The 14,097-nt window shown below is 35.5% G+C and overlaps 1 protein-coding gene across 1 annotated transcript in view; it reads left to right on the forward strand.

Moving 5' to 3' along the window:
* MAN2A1 (mannosidase alpha class 2A member 1) overlaps window positions 1–14,097 on the forward strand; it is a 161,164-nt gene that overhangs the window by 66,741 nt on the left and 80,326 nt on the right. Inside the window, exons 6-8 of the mRNA XM_007110943.4 lie at window positions 4,300–4,473; window positions 7,191–7,377; window positions 11,361–11,538. Coding sequence (XP_007111005.1) covers window positions 4,300–4,473; window positions 7,191–7,377; window positions 11,361–11,538 — 539 coding nt within the window. The remainder of the gene's footprint in view (window positions 1–4,299; window positions 4,474–7,190; window positions 7,378–11,360; window positions 11,539–14,097) is intronic.

The raw sequence follows: 14,097 nt of genomic DNA on the forward strand, positions 1-14,097 counted from the left end.
CAGCATTTGTTCACTTTGTGTCTCTGTGTCACATTTTGGTAATTCTAGCAATATTTCAGACTTTTTCGTTGTTAATGTATTTGTTACAGTGACCTGAGATCAGTGATCTCTGTTTCTGTTGCAAAAGGATTATGACTTGCTGAAGGCTAGCGATGCTTAGCTGATTTTTAGCAATAAAGTTTTATTTTGTTTTGGTTTTCTTCCAGTTTTATTGAGATATAATTGATATACAGCACTGTGTAGGTTTAAGATATACAGCATAGTGATTTGACTTACATACATCGTGAAAAGATTATCTCAGCAAGTTTAGTGAACATCTGTCACCTCATATAAATACAAAATTAAAGAAACAGAAAAAACAATTTTCTCTTGTCTGAGAACTCTTAGGATTTGACTCTATTAACAGCTTTCATATATAACATACAGCAGTGTTAATTATATTTATCGTGTTGTACATTACATTGCTAGTATTTATTTATCTTTATAACTGGAAGTTTACCTTTTGCCTGTCTTCATTCAATTCCTTCTCCTCCCACCCTCACCTCTAGTAACCATAGATCTGATCTCTTTTTTTCTATAAGTTCGTTTGTTTGTTTTTGAAGTATATTTGACCTACAACATTATGTTAGTTCCTGTTTTACAGCATAGTGATTCGATATTTCTATGCATTTCAAATTGATCATCACGATAAGTCTAGATATGGCACCATGCAAAGATATTACATAGTTATTGACTATATTCCCCACACTGTACATTTCATACCCATGACTCATTTATTTTGCAACTGGAAGTTTGTACCTCTTAATTTCCCTCACCTATTTCTTTCCTCCTCCCAGCCCCCTCCCTTCTGGCAACCACCTGTTTGTTCTCTGTATCTATGACTCTGTTTATGTTTTATTATGTTTGTTCATTTGTTTTGTTTTTTAGCTTCCACATATAAGTGAAATCATTACAGTATTTGTCTTTCTCTGTCTGACTTATTTCATCAGCAAAATGTCCTCAAGGCCCATCAGTGTTGTCACAAATGGCAAGATTTCATTCCTTCATATGCCTGAATAGGATTCCATTATATATATATATATGTATATATATATATATATATATATATATATACACACATATATATACACACACACACACCACCACATTTTCTTTATTCATTGATCCATCTGTGGATACTTAGGTTGCTTCCATATCTCGGCTATTGTAAATAATGCTGCAGTGAACATGGGGGTACATGTATCTTTTCAAATTTGTGGTTTTTTTTCTTCAGATCAATACGCAGGAGTGGAATTGCTGGGTCATATGGTAGTTCTCTTTTTAATATTTTGCGAATTCTCCATACTGTTTTCCATAGTGGCTGTACCAATTTACAGTCCCACCAACAGTGCACAAGGGTTCTTTTTTCTCCACATATAAAGTATTTTTTAACTAAGGTGTGTACATTTTTTTTTAGACATAACGCTATTGTACACTTAATAGACTACTGTAAACATAACTTTTATATGTACTGGGAAACCAAAATATTGTGATATTCGCTTTATTGCAGTGGTCTGGAACCAAACCCACAGTATCTCGTAGGTATGCCTGTATACAAGAGGATGTGTGTAGGTTATATGCAACTACTACACCATTTTATATGACTTGACATCCAAAGATTCTGGTGTCTTCAGGGGTCCTGAAACCAGTCTTCTCTGGATACCCAGGGACTCTAGTTAGATTCACATACGTGTTTTTCTGAACGATTTGAGAGTAAGCTGGAGGCATCTTGTCCCTTTGTCTCTCAATACTTCATTGTGTTATTTCATAAGAAATAAGGATGTTTTCTTAGATAAGCAGAAGATAGTTATCAAATCAGGAGCGTTAGCAATACTACAATCTAGTTCACAGGTTATATTCAAATTTTGTCAATTGTCTCAATAATGTTCTTTAATAAAGGCTGCTTTTTCCCCTCCCAATCCAGGATCCAACCTAGGATCATGTATTGCTTGTAGTTGTCATGTCTTTTTAGTCTCCTTAACCTGAAACAGACCTCAGCCTTTCTCTGGATTTCTTGACGTTGATATTTTTGAGGAGTGCAGACCTCTGTTGTAGAAAGTCTCTCAATTTGAGTTTGTCTATTTCCTTATGATTAGCTTTAGCTTATTTATCTATCTGATCTATCTATGTAATCTAACCTAATTTATTTTGCTAGAATATCACTGTAGTTATTTTCTGTTGTCCTCAATGCATCCTGTCAGAAGGCACTTGTCATCTCTTTGTCCCCATATTGGTGATGCTATTCTTGATCACTTGTTTAAGTTGTGTCTTTTAATTTTCTTTACTGTACTGTTACATTTTCTGCCTTTCGAATTCATAACTAATTTGTAGGAGATACATTGAGAATAGGTAAATATCCTGTTCCTCATCAAACTTTAATGTTTTAGTTTTAGGAGCCATTGATGATTTTCTAATTCCATCTTTGCTTCTATAATTATCAGTTAGTATTCTGTTAATACTAAAAGGAAGAGCTTTCCTTTTTATTTTCAATTTATTTGTGAGCTCATGGATTCTTATTTTATTCAATGGGTTATAGTCCAGTACTATTATTATTTATTTTGATTCCCCAGTTGTCCTGCATTTGGCCAGTGGAAGGCCCTTCAACTATCTCCTGATTTATTTTTATATGTTCCCATGACTCTTTGACCATTTCTTTAATTTATGCCCCAAGAATATGTTCCAGAATTATCTTTACTTTCCTAGCCTCAGCCCTGGAATAAGTAATTTCTTTAAGGTTATTTTTAATGGAGCATGGCATTTAGAGGTCAAAGTCTGGGATCGAAGATAATGTTGTTTGGTACTGAGGTGTTATTGCACTGAGCTAGGAAATGTGTGTGTGTGTGTGCATGTGTGTGTATATGTATATATAGAGTTTGTTTAAATATATATTTGTGTGTATATATGTATATTTATTCATGTTAGTACTACTGTCTCCTATTTCAACTCAGTATCATAGGGTTCTGTTCTTTCATATTTACATATTCTATAGTTCCTTTTCTTAACAGTGTAAAACCTGGCTCCTTTATTCTAATTTACTCAGTCTTGAAATACATGAAAGTTTCAGAATTGCTAAACCTATACTACCACAAAAACCCAAAATTACTAAATAGAGTTCAAGATTTCTTTATAATTTTTTGGAGGTAAATTACATAGGTGAAATGGACAAATTATATGGTCACTTTGAGTTTTGACACATACTCTTGGTCCTCTGACAGTTCTGACTTTTCCTTCTCAGTCTCCTTGGTGGCTTCTCACCTATGTGTTAATCTTCAGTATTGTTCTACAGAGTTCTCTCTGTTCTCTTTTCTGTTATCCTGTGTTACACCTATTTGCATCATAATCTCTGCAACTAGAATCAGGATCAAGATTACCTCATTTTTGTAATCCTAGGGCCTCTTTTAGTCTTCGGCATATGCAAGGTGCTAAACAGGTGTTTGAGTGAAAAAAATGAGAACAATTATATTACTTATGTCCATTTATAGGTTGTTTGTAGAAGCCTTCTTTGAGAATCCTGAATAAATGAATGATCAGATTTGTATAATGCCCAATGAATAATCTTATTTCATTAATTCTAATCTGTGCATTTATTATGTTTTTTATATTTTATCCTCTGTGAAATTGAGATATATCTTCAGGGCTTCACTCTTAGAATCGGTGTGAGTCAGGTGTGAAAAATTCTATTGACCCATTCTTGGTAGAAAGCACCAGCATCAAAATGTCTTAAGATTAAATGAAATATGGTACGGTTACTTTGGCCATTTCTGCTACTGTATATTATGATGATTTGGGACTATTGTAAGCTATAAAAGATAGTCTAAAATCCCTTAATGTTGGGGTTGGGGAGTGCAAGTTGAAATGACTTAGGTTACTTTTCTATATTATGTAACAGTGAGTTGCTGGGTTATGCGTCTCCACAGAAGACAGGACTGTTAGATCCTAGAGGGCAGTGAGTTGGTCCTGGTTATTTCTCTGGCTCCACTGAGTGCAGTAGCTTTCTAATATCTATCAGGTGGCAGAGTGCTTATTTCACCTCCAACTGATTAACTTCCAGTGTTATTCACCCTGCCCGGGAGAACACAGCCGTGGCAGAATCCTCCTCTCAGGGAGTCCTGCTGGGAATGCTCACTAAGGGTAACGCTGGGCAGCCCCTTTATTTTAGAATCCAGGAGACCAAAAGAACTCTGATGGGTCTAAATGTGTTGTGACTTCTTCTATTTCATTTATCAATTTAAAACAATAACACATTTTCTTTATCAACAGGGGTGAAACCTCGGTCTGGCTGGTCTATCGATCCTTTTGGACATTCACCAACAATGGCTTATCTTCTAAAACGTGCTGGATTTTCTCACATACTTATCCAGAGAGTTCATTATGCAGTTAAAAAACATTTTGCATTGCATAAAACGCTGGAGTTTTTTTGGAGACAGAATTGGGGTATGTAGGGTTTGATGAAAGTTGAAGATCTCACTTGACCTAGATGTTATTTCACAGGGGTTATGAACTCATGCTGTTATGGGTTTTATTCAGAGTGTCAGTCTTGAAAATATGGTTGCCTAAAGATACACATAATTGTTTTTTCAATGTATTTGTGTCAGGAGTCTTTTAAGCATTGGTGAAGATATTTATCTATAGAACATTGTAGATTCTTTTTTAAGCCTAATGGAAGTAAATAAATACAAGTAATTAGTCTTTTGCAAATAATGCTTTCACTTCTCTTTTAAAAAGTACCTGTTTTATCACAAAGTTGTATGTGCATTAGAACTAATGTCCAGTCATATATCTCATATTCAGCCAGTGTTTCTTCCTTCTGTCTCTCCTGTCTCTGCATCTAATAAGAGTTGCCTTTTAAAACCTTAATCCTGTCCTACTAGAACAGCCCTCCTATCCCTCCTATTACCTGTGTCGCTTGTTTTCACACGTTCTGTGGGCACGCAGGTGTTCGATGTACTTCTCCAGCTCTTTGCTGGGGCAGAGGTGACAAGATTTAGGCCTCCTGAGAGGCCTTTGCCTTTTCCAACCCCCATGTAATTCAGAACACCTTATTTTCTTACTTAATTTTATTTATTGGGTCCTTATTATGGGCCATGCATGGTGTTAGATGCTTTATATTCACTCTTTCATTGAATCTTTATAATTCTTTAAATTAGTTCTATAATTATCCCTTTTAATTGGTGAAGAAATGGAGGCTTAGATATGTGAAGCCATTTGCCAAAAATCATACAGGTAGTGGGTACAGAGCCGAGATTTGAATCCAGTTCTGTGCTGTTCCAAAGCCCAGGTCCCTAACCCCTAGTATATACCACCATCAGTATTAAGTTCTTGGTAAAATTTCATCTGAAAAAAGGATTTCATTGCTAAGACAATGTTCAGAAATCACTGCCTTACATCATACTTGCTTCTCTGTGTAATCTAGACCCTCCTTAAGTGTTTCGGAAAAGTCATTTGTAAATTTAGATGGTATCTTTATGTGTACTGTTGTTTTTTTCAATAAGGAAACATATTAGCTATATAATTTTTTATCCTGGAAAATTAAACCTAATCTGTAGGGAAAACAATAGCTTGTAGGGGATTGCATCCTGTATACTTTGATCAAATGCAAAGGAGCATGTTAATTTTTTTATAAAAAGGATTATTAATTTGAGGAAGCTCTACTTAAACTATTGCTTACATTCAAATTGTCCATAAATATCCATCACCAGGAAATTACTGAGTACTTTTATGTACTTAATACCATGTTAAGAAGAAATCTTGCTTATAAGAAAATTATAGTCTAATTTGATAATAGACAAACACCACCAAATACAGCAGATAAACTGAAATGTGTAAATGAGCTGGTAAATAGTATGGCATGAAGAGAGGTAGTAGGATGTGGAGTATGTCCTTGATTCATAGCAGAAAGGAAAGGAAGTTGCCATAAGTCCTGGGACTATAACAGCTTCTGTGCAGATAGCAAGCATTAGTTACCAGCATCCATGATGTCACAATCATGAATGTGATTCAGGGAAACAACTTACAGCACACAAATGTACGGATTATAGTAGCTTTAAAGTTTGGAAAAGACCTTGTAATTATTTTAACTAAATGGAGTATGAGAGAAAACTGGAATATTTTAAGACTTACCTGATAGATTTGGACATGTTGCTTTAAAATGATGTTTTGGAATCAAGTTGAGCTTCTTTGTGTGTTCTGGTTCTTAATGGAGCAGTTGTTTTCAATTTTTTTAAATGTACATGTTGCTTGTTTGTTTTTTCTTGTTGTCTGTCTTTATTATAAAAGCAATGCATTGCTGAGAATTGGAGATCCATACGTAAAGGGGAAGAGGTATTTGCAGGTCAGAATCATAAAAAGATACCACTTTTAACTCTTATCGAAGTCCTTCAGTCTTACTTGGTGGGAAGCTTTTGACCTCTTGAAAGCAGTGATATCAACACATATTGGCATTGAGGTTTCAATTAAAAACAATTGTGTCAGGAACCAGTGCTTGTTTTCTGTATCTTTTTGTTTGCTTTGTTTTGATTCTTCTTTTTGCTTTTGAAAATTACTTTTACTTTTCCTCTGCCTCCATGGAGAAAAGCATCATTGGCTCTTTATTGATGAACATCAGGGTGACTCCACAAAACTCTCCTGAGTACACTTCTTTCTCATCACTACAAAACCAGTATTTCCCCAGTATCTTCCCAACCCCCTCCTTCTTCTTCCCTTATTCTTCCAGATCCCCTTTTTACTCCCTTCCTCTCTTCTCACCCAGTTTCTGCCGCTAGTGGTCTTTCTCAGAGTGTCCTATTACCTGAGGTGGGGGCAGACGTGGCAGGGGCTGGCAGCCAGGGACAGACACGGCCATAATTTTGGATGAGCCGGTTATAACTTTTGCCTCTGCTCAGTTTATATCCTTCCAGGTCAGCAGATGCTGCTTTATGGCGGGGCTTTTCTGTCTCAGCTAAGTTTAGATAGAAGAGGTAGATAGAGACAGATGTGAGTATCTTCCTTCTGGCTGGTGGTCATTAAACGCTGCTGGGGTGTGTGTTCTAGTAGTTGAAGGGGTTGTTGCTTTAGGGTAGAGCTTGCATTATGTATGTATTAAGTACTGGAAATTTGAACAGTTTGGGGAAAACAAAATTTATAAATGCAGGTCTGTTGGCTCTTTATTTTAGATCTGGGATCTGTCACAGATATTTTTTGCCACATGATGCCCTTCTACAGCTATGACATCCCTCACACTTGTGGACCTGATCCTAAAATATGCTGCCAGTTTGATTTTAAACGACTTCCTGGAGGCAGATATGGTTGTCCCTGGGGAGTCCCCCCAGAAACAATATATCTTGGAAATCTCCAGAACAGGTACGAAAATATGCATTTTGTAAGACATCTTGAACAAGCAAGCATCAGTGGCTTGTTGCTGAAGGACTGAATAAATGGTTTTTAGTAGCCAGCTTATCCTTGTTCAAGGTATTCCTTCAAACTAGATCTAAAGCAACTTAAAAATACTAGAGCCTTGACTATTTGTCTTGTATGTTATAACTTAATGGAAAGTGAACAATAGTAGATCAGTATACAATGGATAACCTATAATACACTGTTATTACTGTCTCCTTTGCCCTCATTATGAAAGCCTTCTACTGTGTTTGATTGGTTTCATATACTTTTGTTGATAATAAAACTTACGGTCTCTATGGTATAAATTGGTAAGAAAAGCAGCCCAACTGCAAGAACACACTTGTTGAAATGGAACACATAAAGAGTGTAATTATCTGTTCCCTTAACAACAATTTCAGTAATAGTGAATGATGCCCAGCTCTGATGAATACACATCTGCATCTTTCTGATGTTTTTGACTTATAGAAAACTTTAATTAGGAATATTTATACTTAAAGATTTTTAAATAAAAATCGAAGGAATGAATTATTTTTTTTCTTAGAAGAAAACTATCCTAATGATGGAAGCATCTCATTAAACCAAGCTACCTATACTTCTAATTCTGGTGCTTTTAAAGTTTAATTTCTTCACTTTAAAATTAGTGGCATGTAATGCATTAAAATAAAACATTGTATTGTAATATAAACCACTCAACTCTGCTAGAAAAATAATATAGCCTTGTAAGATCGTTGCTCTGGGCTCAAATCTCTTTATTCTTAAACAGGCTTTTTAAAAAGTGTGTGTGAGGATGAAGGTGGGATTGGGTCTCTGCATTGAGTGTCCTTGTGGCCATAAAGAAAACATTCCAGTGTGAGCCTCTCACTGGCAGATACAAAAGTATTTTAGCCTGGCAGCCTTCTTGAAGCCATGGATCCTTTGTATCAAAATCTGGCTTTCATAGTTGTTTTGAAAAACTGTCCAAGGTTCGGGATCAACCTGGTTTCATTTTCTTGATTCCTAGAGAAGTGAGGATCAATGGGAGACCCTGAACAGCCTGCTTCCTAGGGTCAGGCTACTTTGGCTAAGAGAGTAATCCAGTATATTATGTAGCAAAAGGAGTAGTGGAAAGGAAGTGGTGGTGGATTGGGGCGGTGTGTGTGTGCGAGTGTTTGAAGGCGGGTGGATTCTTGCCTGTCTACTTGGGAAAACAGCTGTTTGTAACTGAATGGTATTTACACTCCTTTCAGCTCCAGTGGTCAGGGATAGGAGACTTCTTGAAGGGTAACCGGAATCCTAGTGCACTCATAGATATTTTGAGGCCCGTTTTTTCTTTTTTGGGTGCTCCTTAGAGTACCTGAGAACCATTTTGTGTAATCCCGTCGCTGTGTCATAGAACCCTTCAAAGATTACCCCCTCCATCCCCCCAAGAACACACCTTGTGGTCAGTCAGTTCCAGTGATTCTGAAAGTGGTTTCCAGGCACCTGGGACATACGGATGAAAGAATCTATATAATACCTACATAGTTTTTTTTTTTTAAACTTCTTACAAGTCTTGAAGTCTTAGCTCTGCTGGTTATTCCCGTGCAGATATCACCTTCCTTTTGATGTTGTGATGAACAAAGATCAGACATGGGTATTCCAGCTTAATGGCATTTGATTTTTTAATTTCCTAAAGAAAATGAAATTTAACTATAAGGTACAGGTGATACATTTAATAAGTTCAGTTTGTCAGGTTCCTCTACTTTGCAGATAAAGAAATACCATTCTTCAACAAGTGCAGTTTTTGGTCTAGTACCATATATTTTACATGTGATGATGATTCACATGTCAGGTGATTTGATGTTTCAGGGAATTCTTTTTTTCTTTGTTCTAGTTAAGTTGCTCTTTCTTACGTGGTAGAATAAGTGAAGAGCAAGTTGCAGCTGTGCATCTTTAAATGTGATGTTGGTCAGTGCATTTGTCATAAGTTTACTGTACATTAGTGAGTACCCACTACCTGCCAGGTGGGTTAGGTTGGTCCCTTGGCTTTCCCAGCATTGACACTTTCTGAGCAGGAGCTTGGGAGTTAGTTAGGATAGATGCTGAATAGAAAAGGCACTTCATTAGAGTTTGTGATTTCTTTCCTCTTACGTGTTTTACACATATACATGCAAAATATGGTATATCTTACAGCAGTAAACCTTGGGATGCATTTAAATGATTGCATACCCTTTTTTATGCTGGTTGCCTGGGGGATCTAGTTGGATGCTCATTCATAGTATATCTTATATCGGCAATTTATGTATTTATTTTTTCCTCGTATTTCTTTGGTCTTATATATCTTTCTGTGTGATTAATCTCATTATATGTGTGTTTTTTAATTGTAAGTAATAATCTAAAATTGTTTTTGGAAAATGTGGAATATTAGTAAATTACTAGTAAAAATTAAGTACTATATTGAATGCTAATCTCAGAAAACTAAGTATTATATGTTATATAATTGGGTCATTTGTAGAGACGTGGATGGATCTAGAGACTGTCATACAGAGTGAAGTAAGTCAGAAAGAGAAAAACAAATATCGTATATTAACGCATATATGTGGAACCTAGAAAAATGGTACAGATAAACCGGTTTGCAGGGCAGAAATTGAGACACAGATGTAGAGAACAAACGTATGGACACCAAGGGGGGAAAGCGGCAGGGGGTGGGGGTGGGGGTGGGATGAATTGGGAGATTGGGATTGACACGTATACACTGATGTGTATAAAATGGATGACTAATAAGAATCTGCTGTATAAAAAAATAAATAAAATTAAATTTAAAAAAAAGAATATTATGGTTACATTTTACCCACCAAGTTATTAAATTTTTGCTAATTTAATATTTGCAAAATGTTAAATTTTTTAATATAAATATAGAGACTATCAATATAAAAAGACTATCAATATAAAAAGATCATGTGAGATTCTAAATTTAGTTAAATATTTTTTCATAATTTCTACAAAATGCCTCTTTCCATCATTGATACTCTTTGAGATTTCTTCATAAATTTTAATGTTGTGAATTAGAATCTAATTCTGGATAATCCTTGAAATGAAAATTGGAATAGTGTGTAAAAAAGTGTATTTGTCATTTATCACTGTTTTTTTAAGCTTTGGCATTAGAAATATGGAGAACTACTCTGGGTTCATCTGCTTGTTTAATTTCACTTTCAGAAGCCCTTCTTCTTAGTTTGTGTTCCCAGACTTCCTCAAATGGTTCTCCAATTCAGCATCTCCCAAAGGGTTTTTTACAGAATACGAGAATATGAAATATATAAAGCACAGCAGCATATTGTGTTTAGCTGACCTTTTGAGTCATGGGTTGGCGCCCAGAGAGATAGAAACCAAAATAGCTCATTCAACTCCTAAGCTTTATCTGTTGATCAGTATTAACAAGGACACCGTGACGAATACTCAGATTATTGATGGAAGGTGTTAAGTGAGTTGATTTTCTTCCTTTAGAAAAGGAAATATAGTTCTATAATTGGCTTCATTCTAAATACCTTTTTATGTTTAATTAGGCAATTTTAGATTAAGTTAGAGAAAGGGAATTAAGTCAAAGCAAACTTCAAAGTTTATATAGATGAGAAATCCTGTCTTCTTGGACTAAATTGTTTTATGACAGGCTATCTGGGAGCCAATCTCTGTGGCTGACCTTTAGGAGGGCATTGATGCCCCCAGTAATTATATGCCAAAGTTGGTATGTGACTTTATTTCTCTAAGAATATTCCATTGGAAAACTGTGGGTTTTTCCCACTGATAAGAATTTATGAATATTTTAAATGGATAAAGAAAATCACTATGGTAGTTTAAAAAGTCTGTCTCATAAATTATGCTAAGCTAGAGTATAGGTAAAATACACAATACTTTATTTTAATATAATACACTTTTTAATGAGTTACCCCCTTGTTCTTTTCTTAGCAGTATTTTCCTTTTTTCTTTTGTAGGGCTGAGATGCTTCTAGATCAGTACCGAAAGAAGTCAAAGCTTTTCCGTACCACAGTTGTCCTGGCCCCCCTAGGAGATGATTTCCGCTACTGTGAACGCACGGAATGGGATCATCAGTTCAAGAATTACCAACTGCTTTTTGATTATATGAATTCTCATTCTCAATATAATGTTAAGGTAATGAGAAAAAATATTTTATTATGAGACTGTATTTGAAGTTGACCCTTCATTATTGAAAGATGCTAAAACACAATAGCCTTAGTTTCTTTGTCCCACATCCCAGTATTTCGTAGAATATGTAGTTCTTCTATAAAAGTATAATTCATGAAGAGGAAAATTATATTACAGTTCCATTTCTAAAGTTGTCCCTTTCTTACCACTCATTGAGGATTAAAGAGGCATTACTTTATGTAGTTGAAAACATGCACCTACTAAGTTGTGATGTTCATATTCCAGTGATGCCCGGTTTTCCTTTCCTACTGAAAGTGTGTTGTTTCTTACAGTTGCATCCTGTGATTTAGTTGTGTGACTGGCAGAAGCACGTGTCAAGAATTTTGCAGACAAACGTCTTGTATCCAGAGACTACAGTAGTGTTTTCTTAGATGACAAGGCTTCTAAAATTAATCATTTGTCTGTTGTTCTTGCTCTTTCTTCCCGCCTGTGGAAGATCTATTACGTACCCTAACGTTGTGAGAATAGTGTAAATTCCTCCCTCCACCCCACTCCTGCTTCCCATATCCATGACTCAGCTACAACATTCATCAACTCAAGGTCACTCTTGTTTCAGCTGTGCCCCACTGTCATCTCACTCCTCTCTCTCGAATTATTTTGGAGCAAATCTCAGCGGTCATGTATTTTTGTCTATAACGATTTCAGTATGTATCTCTAAATGAAAAGGACTCGGTGTAAAAAATATCATAATACCATTATCACATCTAAAAAATTAATAGTAATTTAATATCATATATCCAGATAGATTCAGATTTTCCTGATCTCACAAAAGCATTTTTTTTTCTTTTTAACAGATGCGTTGTGTAAGTCAGGATTCAAACAAGAGTCATATATTGGACCCTATATGAGAAAATGAATTATCCAACAGTTTATAATATTCACATATGAACCTTTAAGACAGTAAAAGATATGTGAAAATACCATAGAGAGGAAGTGATATACCTGGTAGGAAATTAGAAAGGTGATGATATACCACCTTTTATGTAGTGAGAATTCAAATTTATTAAGTAAACTTAAATAATATTAAATAAATAAATACACAAATAAAAAATTGAGGTTACTCAAGATACTTAAAACTGAATTTCTACCATGTTATAAACTCTGAGCATCGGACCTATATTTAAATCATTCCTGTAATCTCAAAGATAAAGTGCATACATGGACGTTTGATTAGAAGAGTCCGTATGTATGTGGGGATCTCATCTCTAAGTATATCTTCTTGGGGAATGGTTTTGAGGTCTGCAAAAGGATCCACTGCATGATTCTGAAGAATTGAATCCTGCTTTTAGTATTTTACCCATTTCCTCCTTTGTTTGCCCACTAGAACAATTTTAAAGTAATTTTAAAAGTTGATGTATCATATACATAGAAGTGCACAAACCATTAAGTATACAAAGAATATTTTCAAGTTTTAAAACCCCCATGTAATATAAAAAAAAAGAATGTCTATATGTGTATAACTGAGTCACTTTGCTGTACGGCAGAGATTGGCACAGCATTGTAAATCAACTGTACTTCAATTAAAAAAATTAAAAAATAAGTAACCCCCCCATGTAACCACCATCCACATCAAGATGTGGAACATTTATAGCCCCTGGAAGGGTCCCACAGATGTCCTCCAAGTCATTACCAGTTCCTTCAAAAGTAACCACTATTTTCATTTCTATCACTGCAATTAGTGTTGCCTGTTTTTGAATTTTATGAGAAGGGAATCTTAAATATGTGTTATTTTGTGTCTAGCTCTTTTTGCTCCACATGATGTTTTTGAAATTCATCCATCCACCATTACGTGTTGCTGTAACAGTAGTTCATTAATTTTTTATGCTGTATAGTATTTCTTTTTTCTCTTTTTAAAAATATTTATTTGGCTGCATCGGGCCTTAGTTGCAGCATGCGGGATCTTCGTTTGCCAAGTGCGGGATCTTTGTTGTGGCATGCGCGATCTTTAGTTGTGGCATGCGAACTCTTAGTTGCAGCATGTGGGATCTAGTTTCCGGAGCAGAGATCAAACCCAGGCCCCCTGCATTGGGAGTGTGGAGTCTTAGCCACTGGACCACCAGGGAAGTCCCAATGCTGTATAGTATTTCTAGTATCCATTTGATATATATATACCACCATTTATCCATTCTATTGTTGATGAACATTTGGGTTGTTTCCAGTTTTTGTCTCTTACAAATAATGCTGCTTTGAACATTTTGTGCATGTTTTGGTATACATGTGTATGAGTTTATGTGGGTATAAAATGGGATGGAGTTCTGGGGTTATTGGGAATTTACATGTTCAACATCACTAGATATTGCCAAACAAGATTCCACAACAAGCACTGGATATTGCATTGTATGACGGTTTCAATTGCTCCACTTCCTTACTCAGACTTTGTATTGTCAGGATTTTTTTTTAATCCTTTATGATAGATGTGATGGTTTTATTTTGTATTTCTGGTAGTTAATGAGGTTGAGTCTCTTTTCATAAGTTTATTGCCATTTGGATATCCTCTTTTGTGAA

The sequence above is a fragment of the Physeter macrocephalus genome, chromosome 8, assembly GCF_002837175.3.
Source record: "Physeter macrocephalus isolate SW-GA chromosome 8, ASM283717v5, whole genome shotgun sequence".
Lineage (NCBI taxonomy): Eukaryota > Metazoa > Chordata > Mammalia > Artiodactyla > Physeteridae > Physeter > Physeter macrocephalus.